Source organism: Chinchilla lanigera, unplaced genomic scaffold, assembly GCF_000276665.1.
Source record: "Chinchilla lanigera isolate Chin_1 unplaced genomic scaffold, ChiLan1.0 scaffold00007, whole genome shotgun sequence".
Taxonomy (NCBI): Eukaryota; Metazoa; Chordata; class Mammalia; order Rodentia; family Chinchillidae; genus Chinchilla; species Chinchilla lanigera.
In genome coordinates this window covers 32,894,840-32,909,509 of record NW_004955408.1, presented here as the reverse complement: position 1 = coordinate 32,909,509, position 14,670 = coordinate 32,894,840, and the positions used below count along the sequence as shown (strand labels likewise).

Below are 14,670 nucleotides of genomic sequence, written 5' to 3'. Positions count from 1 at the left end.
CCCTATGGGTATTTTTCCAGAAGAACTGAAATCATACCAGTGATATGTGTGCCCATGTGTACAGCAGCACAATTTGTAATAGCTAAATCTTGGAAACAGCCCAAATGTCCATCAGCTGAGGAATGTATACAAAAGATGTGGTATTTTTATATAATGGAGTATTACTCAGTTATAAAGAAAGATAAACTGAAGGACTTTATAGGTAAATGGATGCAACTAGAGACCATACTCATAAGTGAAATAAATCAGACCCACATGTGTAAATATCATATTGTCTCCCTAGTGTAAGAAACTGAAAGAGTAAATAAGATCAAAAGGGTACAATAGATGTTGTGATAGGGAAAAAATGCTCAAAAGGAAAGAACAACTGGGATGGAGGAAAGGAAAAAAGAAGGAATGGAAAATTAAAAAATTAAAAAATTTTTAAAAATATATACATATACACACAAGATAGCTAAGATAACTATACTACTAATTTCTGTTAGTTCATTGAAAGGAAAAATTAGTGCTTATATTGTTTGATCAGTTTTGCATGCCTGTATCTTATAATCTGAGCAACTACTTTGAAGATAACGTATGCAATATAATAACCATTGTTAATTTCCTATCACCTTGCTTTGAAATTCTGTATCATTTTTATTGGGTTTTTTTCTCTCTTTAAAAAAAAAAGGACAGGTAACAACAAATACAAGCAAGAATGAAACAAAATTTTAGGGCAGGCAGTGCAGGACTGGGGATTGAACCCAGGTCCTTCACACTAAATCCTCAACGCTTTTCTGTTTTTTATTTCAAACTCTTGTCTCGCTAGGTCACTAAATTGCCCAGGATGAGCTTGAACTTTCGATCCCCTGCCTTCAGCCTCCCAGAGTGCTGGTATTAGAGGTGTATGCCACCACACCCAGCTAGAACTCTCATATCTTGCTGAAGATATAAATAAATAATTTGAGAAAACTGTTTCAAGTATATACTTAAAAACACAGGCAAAGAACTGGAAGAAAACAAAATTTCCATTAAGACAAGAATGGATAAATTTTAGAACCATCATATACTACAAGACTGAAAATGAAATTTTGTAATACACTGTTAATAGGCCATTTCCAATTGAAAATGACTTAAAAGACAAAATGATCTACCCAAGCATGGTGGCATATGCCTATCATAACACCATTTGGGAGGCTGGGACAGGAAGATAGCGTAAGTTTGAGGCCAACCTAAACTACATAGCAAGACCTGCTCTAAAAACCAAACAACAAAACAAAACAAATGATCTAAATTTCTGAAAATTTTAAAGTATACCACTTACCTTTGCTTTTAAAAGATCAGTCATTTCAGAATGGTTATTGTATGGCTTTTGCTGCACTGGCTGCCTGTGCTTCACCCATTGGTCTCCAGGAGAACCTTCAGGAAATAACTGCTGGCTGTGGCGGAATTTGGTTCGACTATACCAAAATATAAAATATAAAAATCCGATGAGAAAACGTTCAATTAGACTTCTTTAAATACTTAAACAGTTTAACTTAGAAACTACATATTTTACTCTCTTGTTATTGTCTCTCGATACTTTACTATAAGTTCCACGGGGCAGGGGCAGAGATTCTTGTCCGTTTTGCCTGCGATTTCAAGTACTGAATATATACTTTTTTGTGCAGAGTACTGACAACTGAATCTTGGGCCTTGAATATGCAAGGCAAAGCTCTACCACTGAGCTGCAATCCCAGTCCAGCTATTTCTTTAATGAATAAATGATCTATTATTTTCACCCCAGACTTTTCAAAATTATTCACACCATTTCCTCCCTGAGTGATTATATTCTTTAATATTTGAGGAAAATAGTTATTTCTAAAATTACTTGAAACAAAGGAGCTTCGTTTCAAGACCTCTCTTGATATAGTATACAATTCGTATTTTTATTAGAATGTTTTAAGTATGGAATCTGATCCTCCATAAGTCAGTTAAGGGCCCTGCCTATCTTATAAGAACACATGAGAAAGTAAGCTATTTTCTAAAGCAGAAATTAAGGTCACAAGCCAAGGAATGGTCAGATTATAATAAAGACCCAGTCTTCAATTCTCATTCAAAAGAAATTCTAAAAGGCTATACCCATGCAGTAGTCCATCACATAGTTAAGTCTAATTACACAGTACCATGTACATGTATAGTATAGCCCAGAGCTACTGATCTCAAGAGCCACATTATTATCTTCTTCCCATCCCAAGTAAAACCTGCATAAAATTTCAGTCTTTCTATCCTTTCAGACAAAATTGAGACATTTCCTCCAACACATCACCATAGAGATTAGTATGCCTGCTAAATATAAATATGACATCTATATGAAACCTGAAATTTGGTTAGAGGTTGTCTTATTATCTCTTTACCCATGAACCAAGAACATAAACCCTGGGACTAAAAGGTAGAGGAATCATAGTGAACATTATAGTATGCAGTACTAGATTCTCCCAAAGATGAACATTAATATAATTTTTTTTCAAGCACTGTCACTATTTCCTAACTTTCTGGCAGCACTCCCATCTATCTTACTTCTATACTGTTTCACTCATTTCTAGGAGAATATAGCTGGGTCATTATAATCATCAATTTTCAAAGGCAGAAATCATTCTATGGCATTTAGTTCAAGCTCTTATCCTAATTAAACCCAACTAAAATGGAATACTATGCATGTAAAATGAACATTCACTATAGGTATGACTTACTATAATTCTTGAATCTCTATAATAGAAACAGAACATCTAAATTAGAGAAAATGTAAAGCTCAACTTTTTCTGAATTTAACTGAGGCAAAATTAGAGCAAGCCGACTATAAAACTGTATGTATTTAATGAAGTTCCACATTCTATCCTATAACTGTGATTTGGAAACAACCCAGTTCCAAGCAAGTATATATTCTTCACACTTTACATCCATGTAATAATCACTCTTCATAATACACAGTTGCTAAGAAAAAAAAAAAAAAAAACCCAAGCCCAAGTCTTCACAGCTGACTTGATAAAGTTATTCACCAGAATCCCTCATCTCCCCTACACAGACACAAACCTCAACACTGTGATGCAACCATCTTCAGAAACTCAATTCTCTAAAGTAGAATAAAAAAAAAATACAAGTTTTTTTTTTTTTCCCAGTATTCTACCTACGTACAAGTTAGTATCCTTCTGAGTACACTATTTCACAAAGGGGTCAAACACGGGAGCAAAGTTAAAACAGAAACACTTAACCTGCTGGAAGATAAAATAGGTAAAACGTCTGAACTCACAGGTATAGGCAAAAACTTTCGGAACAGAACCCCGCATGCACAGAAAATAGAACCAAAAAAAACAACAAATGGGATCATATTAAATTAAAAAGCTAAATAGCAAAAGAAACAACCAACCAACTGAAAAGACAACCTATAGAATGGGGAAAAAATTTTGCCAGGTACTCCTCAGAGGACCAATATCCAGAATATACAAAGAGCTCAAAAAACTTAGAACCCTCCCCATAAAAGATCAAATAAAGAAACAGGCAAGTGAAATGAATACACAACTTACAGAAAAAATAAAAATGGCCAATAACTGTTGAGAAAGGCTCAACATCAGTAGCCATTAGAGAAATGCAAATTAAAATAACACTCAAGATTCCATCTTACCCCACACATAATGGCCATCATCAAAAACTCAAATAATGGGGCTGGGGATTTACCTCAGCAGCAAAAGCACCTGCCTGGCAAGCGCAAGGTCATGAGTTGGGTTCCTGGTACCGGAGAAAAAACCAAAAAAAAAAAAAAACTCAAATAATAAATGCTGGCAAGGCCGGCTGCAGGGAAAAAGCAGCCCTTCTTCATTACTGGTGGGAATGTAAACTAGTTCTGACACGGCAGAAGAGACTTCATTGTGTTTTCTTAGAACTCCATTTCACAAGTCACCTAAGCTTAGATAAACTCACTCCTCACCCCCTCCGCTCTTAGTTAACCATAAACCCATTCAGAGAGGAACAAGATGTTATCTGGAGGAACATACAGGTAAGATAAACTGTAGGGCAAGCTAGAATTTGGCTGCATCCTGCCTGGCTAACGAACATCAGGGAAATGTAAATCTTGTGACTGGAAAGCCCTAAACTTTGTAAATTCCTGTAAATTTCCAAAATGAGGTAATGTGGTTGCTATGGAAACCTGTAAGGTATAAAACCTCAGTACATAGACAGCTCCAGGCTGACATTTCTTAACTTCTGGTCAGTTTGTCCTCTGCCAGCACAATAACATACTAATAATATGTTCGTTCTCCCATGAGCATCCTTCTGATTTTTGCTGCAACAGTAAAACCACTAAGGAAAGCAGGATGGGGACTCTTCAAAAAACTAAAACTAGAAATTCCATTTGACCCCATTATTCCCCCTCTAGGTATTTTCCCAAGAATTAAAGTCATCACAGTACAGTGACACATGTTTATAGATACATAGTTCCTAATAAATCTTGGAAGCAGCCTGTATGTCTATCAACAGATGAATGAATAAAGAAAATGTTGTATTTACACATAATGGGAGTACTGCTCTGCCACAAAGAAAGACAAACTCGCAACATTTATCAGAAAATGAATGCACGCTGAAACCCATATTAGTGAAATAAATGACTCACACAAACTTAAATATCACAACGTTTCTAGCAAAAACCCAAAATATAAACAGCAAGATAAAACAGGTAACAGGAAGTAAGAAGATACGTTTCTCAAATAGAAAGGGGAATAAGAAATGGAAGGAAGGGGGACGCAGGAGAGGGAAAGGGAAAGAAAGAAAGTGGGATGTGTTAAGTACATGTACCAACTCCTCACAAGGACTGTACACATTACTACAAATACATACAAATAAATACAATACATCTGAAGCTCCAACTTTTTTCCAACTACAATTAACCTTTTTCATGTCAATCAAAATCCCTTTAAAACAGTATTCTATTATCTATGAGACCAGTAACAAAATAGTATCTGTAAGAAGAAATCTTTTTTTTTTTTGTCTTTTTGAGACAGGGTCTCACTATGCAGTTCAGGCTGGCCTTAAACTCACTTTAGTTTCCTCCTGCCTCAACCTCCCGAGTAATCCCTCCGGGGATTACAGGCATGAGCCACTGTACCCGGCAAGAAGAAATTTTACACCTCTGTCAACTTCAGAAGCAAAATGCTACTGTATTAAAAACTATATAAAGATATATATACATATATACATACACATACATTTATATTAAATATAAAAATATATGAACTATTATTTACCTCAGTTTTTCCACTGTGGGTTTAGCTGGTGTGCCACCTGCTGAGGAAAATCCATTGTCACTGTCTGAAGAATCCCCAAATCTTCGAGAAAGCCAGTCCCTTAATGGCCTATGGAAACATTGAAACTTCACTTTTAAAATCTAAAATATCAGAACATGAAGTTTTATATTTCAAAAAATAGGAATATACCTGATAAAGGGAATGGCCATAAAAAATTTGTTAGGTGCCAAACCAAGTTTGGATTTTGGGGTCATATCATTTCTGTGACAGGGTAATTTCTCAATGGAGAACCACTCAATGTTCTGAAACACAGAAAAAATTAATTTAATTATTATTGAGTTTTAAAAGAATTTTTAGTTCAATTTGGATACTGTCCAGCCACCTGCAGGTATTCTCAGTTGTTACATACCCGAATTTCTCTTCTGGTTTTTGGATTAAATTTTGTGTCTTTTGGAATTCCTGGAATGATGTACAAACGAGCAAGTTGGTCATTGATTCGCAGTTCAATGTAATCATCCTTACAAATATAGTCTTTGATATCAAAACCAGTTTCTTCAAAGACCTAGGAATAAATTTGGATGGAATTTTTAATTTTAATGATTAGACCTTGGTTCATTAAAATCTGTTTATTTCAAAAACAAAAGTTCAGAAATATCCATGCAATTAAAGGCACAAAAACACTAATAAGGGAGCCAGATGATGCACAATCTAGTTCTAGCTCTGCCTCTGTTTAACTATCTGACTACGGAAAAGCCTATTTACATATCTAAGCTAACATTTCCCCATTACAAATTAAAGGAAGGCAGATGTCAGAATACATCAACGGCTCTCAGTACAGGGAAGCACATATCGGGGACTACGTATAGCTTTTCTTCAGAGTCCACAAATCTAAGGGTAGAGGAGCATGATATAGACTAAAAACTGTCTTGCACATACACAATTATTTTCCAAACACGACAACTGAATTTGAATGAACAGATTCCAAAAATACCACTTATGGGTAGGAAGGACGGGAGCATAAATTCACAAGCAAAAAGAACTGAGAGAAGTACAGGTGTGCCCTTCATGAGGAAGATGTACGTGCTGTACCTGGGGTGCCTGGTGACTGACAAGAGAAAGAGGGAACACAGAACCAGATTAATGGCTCTAAAATTGCCTTCCCTTGGCTGTGCTGCGAGGAATGGGGGAGTAGAACAAGGAGGGATTAGAACAAGAGAGCTCAGGGATTAATGTTACACCTAACCCTCACCTTTTTCCTTCAACCAGAGACCATGCTAATTAACATACTGGACTTCTACTTTAAAAAACCACTAGCTTTAAAATTCTGCTTCTTTTAACATTTGTGTTGTCTTTCTCAACCCCACCTCCAAAATTTTGGTGGCTAGTAGCTACTGAGCATCTCTGATGATGGAGATCCTCTTCCCTCCCTCTAGTTTCAATACTTCCTAACTATGTAACCTAATACTTTTAAACACACGCACAAGTTGGAACCCCTTTCAAAACACAGTAACAGAAAATCTACTTCTACCCATTCTTTTGTTCCCTCCCTCGCTCTCTGTTCAGTCACTACACAGACTTTCTACCTTTGTCAGTCAGGCCACATCTATCTATACTTCTCTCAAGCATGTCTGGTTTGTGATTCCCAGTTTAAGCTATTCTGTTATCATCAAAACCTGTCATCATTTCTGTGCACTCTTACGTATGCTACATATTTTGTTCTTAATTTTAAGAAATATGTAAATATGCTCACTTGAAAATTGTTGTTTAGTAAAGTCTTGGAAATAACACTTTCACATGACACTTTGGATTGTAACTAACAGACATCCAGTTCACTAAAAACTTGTTCATTTCAAAGACAACATTTCAGAAAAGGGGAGACATATACATTCACTGCTTCTAGCAATGACACACATACAGATGACAGGTGATATTAAAAACAAGTTCTCCTGACCCTTGTTTCTCTAATACCCACAAGTGGCATCACAGGTATACAAACGGTTTGATTAAACTGACTGCTGACATCCAAACATACCAAAACAATACATCTCTCCCAGAATAAAATTCAAAGGCTCAGTGGTACTGCGGTTTTACGGTTTCCCACTTCCCCAAATCTTGACATTTATGAGCTTAAAATAACACAATTAAGCCCTTAACCATGGAGATTTCATGATTCATAAATGCTGCCTGAGCATTCCCATTAAAACAAAGGTCCAAGGAGATATTCTATGGGTTTTCCCCCTCTTTTCTTTCAAAGTAAGGTCTAATCTGTTTGAAAAGGCTTAAAAACTGATTCTTGTGCGGGTGGTGGTGGTGGTGTGTGTGTGGGTGTGTATGTGCATGTGTGTAGTTATCTGCTTATTTTGCAAGATACTGGGAATGGAATCCAGGTCATTTCCACTGAGCTACATCCCTAGTCCAATCCATTTGAAAATTTTGAGACAGGGCCTCACTAAATTGTCCAGGCTGGGCTGGAACTGCAATCCTTTTTGCCAGAATGCTAGAATGAGAGGAGCAAACCACCACACACAGGTTTAAAAACATTTTGATTGGGTTTGGGACAGGTGTAGCTGAGTGATAAAGCATGTGCCAAGCATGCACAAGGTTCTGGGTTCAAACTTCAGCACCAAAAACAAAACAAAAAAGTGTTCCACAGATACACAAATTTTGATTAATAAATCTATCTTGACGGATTAGCTACATTATAATTGTTTTATTTTAAAAGTTCACCTATCAACAATCATAAAACTTTCTCTTTGTCAGAGACACCATTAAAAGAGTCCCAAGGGAATAAATACATAAGCCAGAAGGTACTCTCAAGACATGCATATCCAGAATATACTAAAAGCTCATATATGTCAATAAGACAGACAACCTTACAGTTTAAAAATATGGTTAATGTATAAATGGGTACCTAATGAAGGAGCTACCCTAAAGCCCAATAAGAGCCTTACAAGGTGCTTAATATCCTTACACCTAGGAAAATGCAAATTAAAGCCACAATGATATACCATTATAAAAGTTTCAGTGTGATAATTTGATGTGTTGGCTAGGACAGAGCACAACTACAACTGTGATATAGTATGATAAAAAAAAAATACAGGGAATGTTTAAATTTTGTACATTTATTACAGTAAAAGACGCATTGCCAATAATTACCCTCAAAATCCAGCACTCCTTCTCACTTCAAATACGCTTATCCCATTGTTCTTGTCACTTTCTAAATCAGTTCTAGAGTCCTCTCTTTCGTTCTGTAGTCATGGCTGCCTCCATGTCCTGAATCAAGTCAAAATATTTATGGCAATTTCTGCCAAATGAAAACATTACAGCGATGGCCAAGGATATAGCTCAGTGGCACAGCGCCTGCCTGGCAAGCACAAGGTCCTGAGTTTGATTCCTGGTACCAAAACAAACAAACAAAAAACAAAAAAAAATTACAGTATGTCCTCATTCACCTTGTTCAGTGGTTCTGGCACCATGCAACCTCTGGCTCTTCCCCAAGTCAAAATGAAAAAGAAAGGTAAAGGCTTTCAGCTCATTGAGGACATCAAGGCAGCTAAGACAACACAACTAAAGACATTACCAAAAGAGAACTTTCACAACTGATTTACAAAGTGACAAGAATGACGGGCTATGTGCTAGAAACAAAGGAAAGTATGGGGATCGTGGTAGTGGTGGTGGTGGGGTGGGTGTTAATGGCAATGTTTAATTATAATACTTTTTAAAATTTCATACTCTGTGATCACACTAAGTACCCTGCTATTCAGAATATAAATTGCTACAGCCACTATGAACCTGTGGCTCACGAAGTCCAGTCTTTTCTGTTTTGTTTTGTTTTTTGAGACAGGGTCTTACTATGCAGTTCAGGCTGACCTTGAATTCACTATGTAGCTGAGGTTGGCCTCAAACTCAGGGCAATCCTCCTGTCTCAGCCTCCTAAGTGCTCGGATTACAGGTGTGCCCCACCATGTAGGGCTAGCAGGTCCAGTCTTAAGGAATTAAAGGTTTACTTCCCTCAAAGGACAGGTATAAGAATATTCACAACAGATTTTTATTTGTAACAGCAAAAACTGGGTACATGATGCATATAAGAATGGACAAAGAACTGTGATATATTTGTACACTGGAGTATTACAGAGAACAATAAGAAAACAAGTATTGACAAGGCAACAACAAAAATGAATACCATAGGAATTATATTGAGCAAAAAAAGTCAAACATAAAAAGAGTACTACAAATTCTTATCTATGTGAAGCTTGGGAAAAAGCAAAACTAATCAATGGCAATAAAAGTCATTAAAAGCATGGTTTCTGTTTCCTTCTGAGGCACTCAAGTGCTTTTTTTTTTTTTTTTTCCTAAAAGGACAGTGACTATTCATTTGGTCCTACAGATTCCCAGCAAGTAATTAAAAGCAGGACAAAGTTTGGTCTTCATTTTGCATCTATCCTCTTTTTTATCTTAAAACGTTGGGTCAGATTCACTCAGCTTTGCACATAGGTATGCAGTTATTTATGGAGTACTGTAACTGTCTAAAAGCTGGCAAAACAGTTAATTAGTTCTACATTTACATAATCTATCTTCATGCCCCTTTCAAAACAGAGGACATCAGAAGAAGAGATTTACAGGGACACTCACCTACTATTGAGTGCCCAGAAATCTCCAGTCACTCACCTTAGATTCCAGCACAGCTTACATAAAACTAAATGTCCAAACAGAAACATTTCTCTCATGGAGAACAAATTGTACCCTCAAGCAATAAGATCTCCTCCCAGAGTAATTCTGTAAAACAAAATCTGGGATAATGTTCAAGAAGACCTTGACCCACCAATCCACAAACACCAATCTCCTTTTATGAATGGGGCAGTCTGATCCTCTTTATCTGAGATAAAACTCTTTCAGGTCCTCAAGCTGAAGTTCCTTTCCAATTTTCTCTTACTTAACCCTCAGAAATCTGACTGTGCCTCACATTGATGTGCCTTGAAATCTTTCTTGCAATGCTGCGAGTTGAGGTCCTCATCTCTTCATTGGGGACTTCCTGAGACCCTGACCACTGACAGTTTCACACATATAAAAGTGAATAAATCATTCAGTCAAAACTAGTGTACTTTATGTATTTTAGTGTCAACAAAAAGGGTTTAAAAATAATGCAAAAGTCTTAATTTTCTACTTTTACATTTACTGTTTGCCAGTTTATTACTGAGGGGAATGGCACAAGTTTTCCACGGCCTCTCCCGGTACCTCTGTTCGATCGAAGCTCCAATGTGTATCCTTAGCTCCCTTCTTTGAATTAACAGAAATAATTAAACACAGCTAGTCACATAAATCTGTACAATAATTAGAAACTACATTAAACTACAGTTAATAATTACAAACAACAGTAAATTGCATAATCTAAATTCCTTGTAGGCAGAGCCTTCTTACCTTTGTGTTACGAACAGTACCTAACTGAATACACGGTTAATAAAAAAGTACTAGAGGAAGATTACAGAACTGTTTCAGATTAAAGGAAACTGAAGAGCTCTATACATTAAATGCATATGTAAAAAATAAGCCTGAATAGAGTCCTAGATGGGTCAGAGGTGCAGACTGCTGAAAGGATCTAGTGGGTAATTAGTGAATCTGAACATGAGCTGTCCATTAGACAGCAGCACCATATCAATGTCATATGATAACTGGGATTACCCTAACAGAATTCTTTGTTCTTAAAAATACATGGGTTTGCCTGTGTGCACAAGACCTGGGTTCTATCGCTAGCATGACAATTTCAAAAAAAGTATACAGTGGGCATAGCCACATCTGTAATCCCAACTACTTTAGAGGCTAGGGCAGGAGGAACAGAAATTCAAGGCTATGAACCAGTTCAAAACTTGAACAACTTAGCAAGACCCCCCACTCGAAAAATTTTTAAAAAGGGATGGGAATATAACTCAGTACCACCTAGATTTAATCCTGAATACTACCAGCACAACAACAACAACAAAAGGATACACGCAGAAGTAGCTAGAGGTAAAGAGACATGTCTATAACTCTGTATGTATGGTGTGGGGATCAAACCCAGGATCATATCACAAGGTAGGCAAATGCTCTTCCAATGAACCACATCTTTAGCCCTGTAAACCACTCTTAAATGATTCAGTGGCTTAGATACTTTTCTCATTGCTGAGACAGAATACCCAACACCTAAAGGAGAAAGTGTTTATTTAACTCACAGTTTATAGAGGTTTCAGTCCAGAACTGGTTGGCTCTAAGGCAAAGGAGGCATGGCAGAGGAGCGTCACAGAGGAGAAACACTCCATGGCATGGCAGAGCAGGCAGAAGGCAGCAACCAGCAAGCAATGGCAGCAACCAAGCCTGCCTTTATATTCCATCCAGGCTACCCACCCACTGGGAAGTGCCACCCACACCCAGGGTAGGGCACCCCTAATCCCAGTATCATACACCTTAGATCCAGCCACCTCTCTACCTCTGCAAAACCCTATCTATGACTGCATGAGGCTTTAGGGGGTCATCCACATTCAAGCCATAACAGTCAATAACAATAATAATAACCATATACATAACTGTATCAAAAGTTACAAGCAAATATGGCAAAACATTCATTGCTGGATCCATTCATTATACTCCCCTTGCTATTTTTTTCTATAGTTGAAATGATGTCATTACTAATGCAGTTTTTATGGAGTCACTGGTAACCAAAACGTTTAGATCATTTTAATGCATTCATTCAAATTTGTACTGTGAGGACCATAAATGACAAATAGTATCCAAAGCCCTGAATTAAAAAATGAATCAATCAACTCCTCCCCTTTTAAGGAGTTCAGCCTAAAAAAAAAAACAAAAAAACACTAGAATACAATTGTAAGTGCAAAGAGGTAGGAGAAAGGTGATAACTATGCCTTGGGTAGAGGCGTTTGAGAGCTGAGGTGGTCACCTTTGTGAGACTGTCACAGGACAGCAATCTACTTGGCTAGACGCCCAGAAGCTGAAATAATTCATCTACCGATCTACCCATGCTGTGAATCTATGACAACCGGTCTAGCCATGGAACATGTGCCCACACCAGCATGCTCCCCATGAGTCATATGCCAGCCAGCCCACTGGCTGTGGTCTGTAAGAGCTCCATCACCCAGGCTCCCAGGCAACAGACTGTCCAACAGGCTAGGAGCTGTTCTTTCAGGATCCTCTACATACTTCTTAACCCTCACCCACAGTCTCAGCCACTCCTGACTGCCAGTATGATGCCTGTGACCACCTCACAGCAGCATAGACACCCGTGTCACCTCCTTCCACATGAATCAGGTCCTTGTCTTAAAGGCACAATAACTTTTTTGTTGTGGCAATTACTATTTATGAGCTCAGTCTACTACGCACAAAATGGCAGTCTTGTGAGTGAAAGGAAAAAACTAAGAAGTCCTTGCTAACTTCATTTCAACACTAAAGGAAGAATATACACTTGTACATGCTCCGCTATTTGTCAAACCCTACAACTTGCCTGTCACCTGCCCTAGAAGTGTATGCACTAGAAGTGAATCCAAGTATGGAGATCAGAAATTTGACTCCTGACTACTAGAAGGTGTTTGAGTACATGTATCTATCTTTTGTATTATGAATCAATGCTTCATATTTTCCTTTTAAAGAAATAATAGTCAAAGGCAATCAGCGGAAAGTATTTTGTGCAAAATAAAGGCAACATGCAAGAAAAAAAAGATGAACTAGAATTCACCAAATAGATAACAGGTATCCAAGTTAAGTAACTAGGAGTTGCTACACCTGAAGAATTACTTGGGAAGAAATGGTACCTGGGGGAATTAGTATAAAGCAAAACAAAAGGGCCAATCAGTAATAACACAAGCATCTTTAAACCCTGTACAACAAAATTCAGGAGCATAGAGAATTTCACATTAAAATCCAGCATCCTGGTATGGTGATTATTTTAAATAAAAGCCTTATTTCCTGATCTGTCTAAAGACCAGTCCAGAAAAAACAACTTCATTCGGTCCATCTTCCCAAGCCTCACTGAGTATCAAAGCAAGAGACTAAATGTAACCATAAGGAGATAAGACTTTTGTCCCAAGCTACTGTTTGTCTCCCAGGGCCATTCATTCTTTCCCAAGTTAATTATTTACATACTTTTGTCATTGCTCCTCGGGGGTTCATTCTCCCTAAAGATCATTCATGTCCCCTTAAAATTATTTACATTCCATCCCTCCACCCCCATAACAAATATGTATAATCATCTAAATTATACTGGGTTATTGGGTAATCATTCTCCTAGAATTTCTTCTATGCACACTAAATAAATGTGTTTACTTTTTTCTCCTATTAAATGTACCATCAGTTAATTCCAGAGAAACTTCAGCAGGTAAAGGAGTTTTCGCTTCACCTCAACAAAAGCAACAAACATAATCCTTCACTTCTTAAAAGTGATAAATATGAATTTACCTTGAAAATTAGGCATTCATTCTCATCAAATATTGATCAGGAAAAAGTTTTATTTTTTTATTTTTATTTTTTTGTGGTACCGGGAATTGAATTCAGGACCGTGCACTTGCCAGGCAGGAGCTTATGCCGCTGAGCTATATCCTTGGCCCAGGAAAAAGTTTTAATAGCTGATTAACAACATGTACAGACACCAAAGACAAAAATCTTAATACAATTTCTGAGAATCAAATCTAATCCTTCAATGTAATATATAATTAATTTTCCTGGCACATGGAACAGCAATAATTTCTGGAATGTTATCAGATAAAAATATACATAAAAGATAAAATTACGTGTGTGTGTGTGTGTGTGTGTGTGTGTGTGTGTGTGTGTGTGTATCAGTCACCTTCCAGTTGCTGAGACAAAATACTCAACACCCACACTCAAGAAGGGTTTTATTTTGACTCCTTGTTCCAGAAGGTTCAGTCCAAAGGCTGGCTCTAAGACAGAAACAGCATAACAGAAGGCTCTGGCAGGGGGCAGCTGCTCACTTCACAGCAGCCAGAAAGCTGAGAGAAGAGAGGAGCCAGGGACAAGAATACACCTTTCCAGCCCCCAGGGACCTGCTCTTTCTGACCAGGCCCCACTTCTAAGCAAGCAACTTTTGGGAGGCATTTTAAATCTAAATCATAATAATGTTACCCAAAGAGCAATAGTGTAAGAAAGACAACTGTTGATAGTTAACTGTCAATCTGAGTAAGAAATGCACAACTAAATTGGGTCAATATAGATCTGGGTGTGGCTAAAGGGATTTACTGAAGACAGAAGACCTAGCCTGGCTAGGCTTGTCACTTCAATGGAATATGAGGCAAACAAAGAAGGCTGGCTGGCTTCTGCTTCTTCAGAGGACTTCATCTTGGCCTTCATCTTGGATGTCATTTCCTGGCTTCCAGCACACTCTTTAGCCTCCAGCACAGACCTTTTGGTTTCCTGATGC

The 14,670-nt window shown here is 37.5% G+C and overlaps 1 protein-coding gene across 2 annotated transcripts in view; it reads right to left on the bottom strand.

The window, feature by feature from the left end:
• Dcp2 (decapping mRNA 2) overlaps window positions 1–14,670 on the bottom strand; it is a 55,605-nt gene that overhangs the window by 14,279 nt on the left and 26,656 nt on the right. For both annotated transcript variants that reach the window (XM_005376510.2, XM_013506864.1), the window contains exons 5-8: window positions 5,665–5,817; window positions 5,445–5,557; window positions 5,256–5,363; window positions 1,304–1,439 (exon numbers count right to left, since the gene is read on the bottom strand). In XM_005376510.2, coding sequence (XP_005376567.1) covers window positions 1,304–1,439; window positions 5,256–5,363; window positions 5,445–5,557; window positions 5,665–5,817 — 510 coding nt within the window. The remainder of the gene's footprint in view (window positions 1–1,303; window positions 1,440–5,255; window positions 5,364–5,444; window positions 5,558–5,664; window positions 5,818–14,670) is intronic.